Below are 2,500 nucleotides of genomic sequence, written 5' to 3'. Positions count from 1 at the left end.
TGAGGCCTCAAACAGGAAATAAGCAACTGGAATTCAGCTTAACAAACTTCCCTATACTTACAGCTATACCAGTTAGAAATGGATTTGAGAGTTTAAGGAATAGTAAACTTGTTTCACTTCCTGTGGATAGAGGTGGAGATCCAAAGACTTGTTATAAAGTGGAGTGTGTGGAATGTGAGGGGAATGAATAAAAGGTATAAACAAAAGGAGATTAGGCTACTGCTACAACAGAATAAGACTTCTCTAGCTGGGTTAATTGAAACTAGAGTTAAAGAGGCAAATAGTAATACTATCCTAAAAGCAATTGCTCCAGGATGGAAGATTATCCACAACTATAAGGAGGCTGTAAATGGAAGAATATGGGTAATATGGGATGATAGTTGGTATGAGGTGAAGGTGATAAAGAGTAATGCTCAAATGGTTCATTGTCTAGTTAATGAAAGAAGTAAAGGGTATCAGTTTAAAGTCACAGTAGTATATGGTTACAATATTTCAGAAATGAGGAGAAATTTATGGAGGGAACTGAAGATGTTAGTTCACATTGTGACAGATCCTTGGCTCATCATAGGAGATTTTAATGCTACCTTATCTCCTCAAGATAGAGTAGATGGAGTTCCTGTTACTATGAATGAAATCAAGGACTTTGAAGATTGTGTTAAAGATATGGGAATTACTGAAGTCCATTGGAAAGGAAATTACTATACTTGGACAAGTAAACAGGTAGGTGCTGCCAGAATTGCTAGTAGAATAGACAGAGCTTTTGGGAATGATTGTTGGATGGATAAATGGGGTCATGTTATAGTAGAGTATGGGATCCCAGGTGAGTCAGATCATAGTCCTATGCACTTGCTACTTCAGCAGAGTTATCACCAGACCAGGGTGGGATTTAAATTCTTTAATGTGTGGATTGAGCATGAGTCATTTATGGACATGGTGGATACAATATGGAAGCAGGAATATGGAACTGAAGTAATGAGAGGAATATGGTATAAGTTGAAGGCTCTCCAACCAATCTTGAGGCAATTGAATAAGAAAGAGTTCCAATCCATAGGCCAGAAGATTGAGAAGGCAAGAAGTGAACTGGAAGAACTTCAAGAGAAACTCTATAGACAGGCACAAGATGATCTAGTTATTAAGGAGAAGGAATTATTAATACAGCTGGAGAAATGGTCAATGCTAGAAGAAAATGCTTTAAGGCAAAAAGCAAGAGCTAGATGGATCACTTTGGGGATACAAACAATAAGTATTTCAGCTCAGTGATAAAAGAAAGAAATGAAAAGAAGCATATTAGGAATATTTTATCTCTGGATGGAAGGATGTTGTATGAGCCTCAGGAGATTCAAGAGGAGTTTGTCAAATTCTATAGAAGTCTTATGGGGTCCTCAGCTGACAAACTTCCAGCCATCAATGCTCAGGTGATGAAAAGAGGTCCAGTGCTATACAGGCAACAAAGAATTCAGCTGTGCACAGATGTAACAGAACAAGAAATATATGAAGCCTTGCAGTCTATTGGGAGTGATAAGGCACCAGGCATAGATGGTTATAATGCTTTATTCTTTAAGCATGCATGGAAGATTGTTAAGAAAGATGTTATTACAGCTATCACAAAGTTCTTCACAACAAGTGAGTTGTTTAAACCTTTCAACTGTACTCTTGTGACACTATTTCCAAAGGTTCAAAGTCCTAAAACTGTGAAAGAATACAGACCTATAGCATGTTGTACTGTGATCTATAAAATCATCTCAAAGGTGATAACAAGGAGAATGCATGATGTCATGAATGATATTATTTGTGAAAGTCAGGCTGGATTTATACCAGGGAGGAAGATTGCAGACAACATTATACTAGCTCATGAGTTGGTTAAATCATATACTAGGAAGAATATATCTCCTAGGAGTATGCTGAAGATAGATTTACAGAAAGCTTATGACTCAGTTGAATGGTCCTTTTTAGAACAGGTAATGGGAGGTCTGGGATTTCCATACATGTTTACTCAATGGGTAATGAAGTGTGTAAAAACAGTGAGTTACACTGTTGTTGTGAATGGACAAACTACTCAGAGATTTGATGCTGCAAAAGGACTTAGACAAGGTGATCCTATGTTACCATTCCTGTTTGCCATAGCTATGGAATATCTTAGTAGATTGCTCAAAGGACTCAAAGAAGAGAAATTGTTCAAATACCATCCCAAATGCTCAAAGTTGGCCATAACTCATCTGTCCTTTGCAGATGACCTTCTATTGTTCTCAAGAGGTGATATGGAGTCTATTAAGATGCTGCAAAGATGTTTTTCAGACTTCTCTCAAGCCTCAGGATTGCAAGCAAATCTTGCAAAAAGTTCTATCTATTATGGAGGAGTACAAATGGAGATAAAGCAGGAGATTATGCTTCAATTGGGCTACACAATGGAGGAACTGCCTTTCAAATACTTGGGAGTGCCCCTATCGACAAAGAAGCTGAGTATAATACAATGGTATCCCCTTATAGACAAGATCATGAC

At 37.6% G+C, this 2,500-nt stretch overlaps 1 protein-coding gene across 1 annotated transcript in view; it reads left to right on the top strand.

The window, feature by feature from the left end:
• The window catches only part of LOC104645283 (uncharacterized), a 2,485-nt gene extending 1,225 nt beyond the window's left edge, over positions 1–1,260 (top strand). Inside the window, exons 1-2 of the mRNA XM_010316646.1 lie at positions 1–163; positions 267–1,260. The exon at positions 1–163 is cut by the window's left edge and continues 1,225 nt beyond it. Of these exons, the coding sequence (XP_010314948.1) occupies positions 1–163; positions 267–1,260 (1,157 nt within the window). The remainder of the gene's footprint in view (positions 164–266) is intronic.
• The last annotated feature ends 1,240 nt before the right edge of the window (positions 1,261–2,500 follow it).

This window comes from Solanum lycopersicum, chromosome 7 (genome assembly GCF_036512215.1).
Source record: "Solanum lycopersicum chromosome 7, SLM_r2.1".
NCBI classification, from domain to species: Eukaryota; Viridiplantae; Streptophyta; class Magnoliopsida; order Solanales; family Solanaceae; genus Solanum; species Solanum lycopersicum.
The sequence above is the reverse complement of the archived record's forward strand: the minus strand, read 5'-3'. Positions and strand labels throughout refer to the sequence as shown.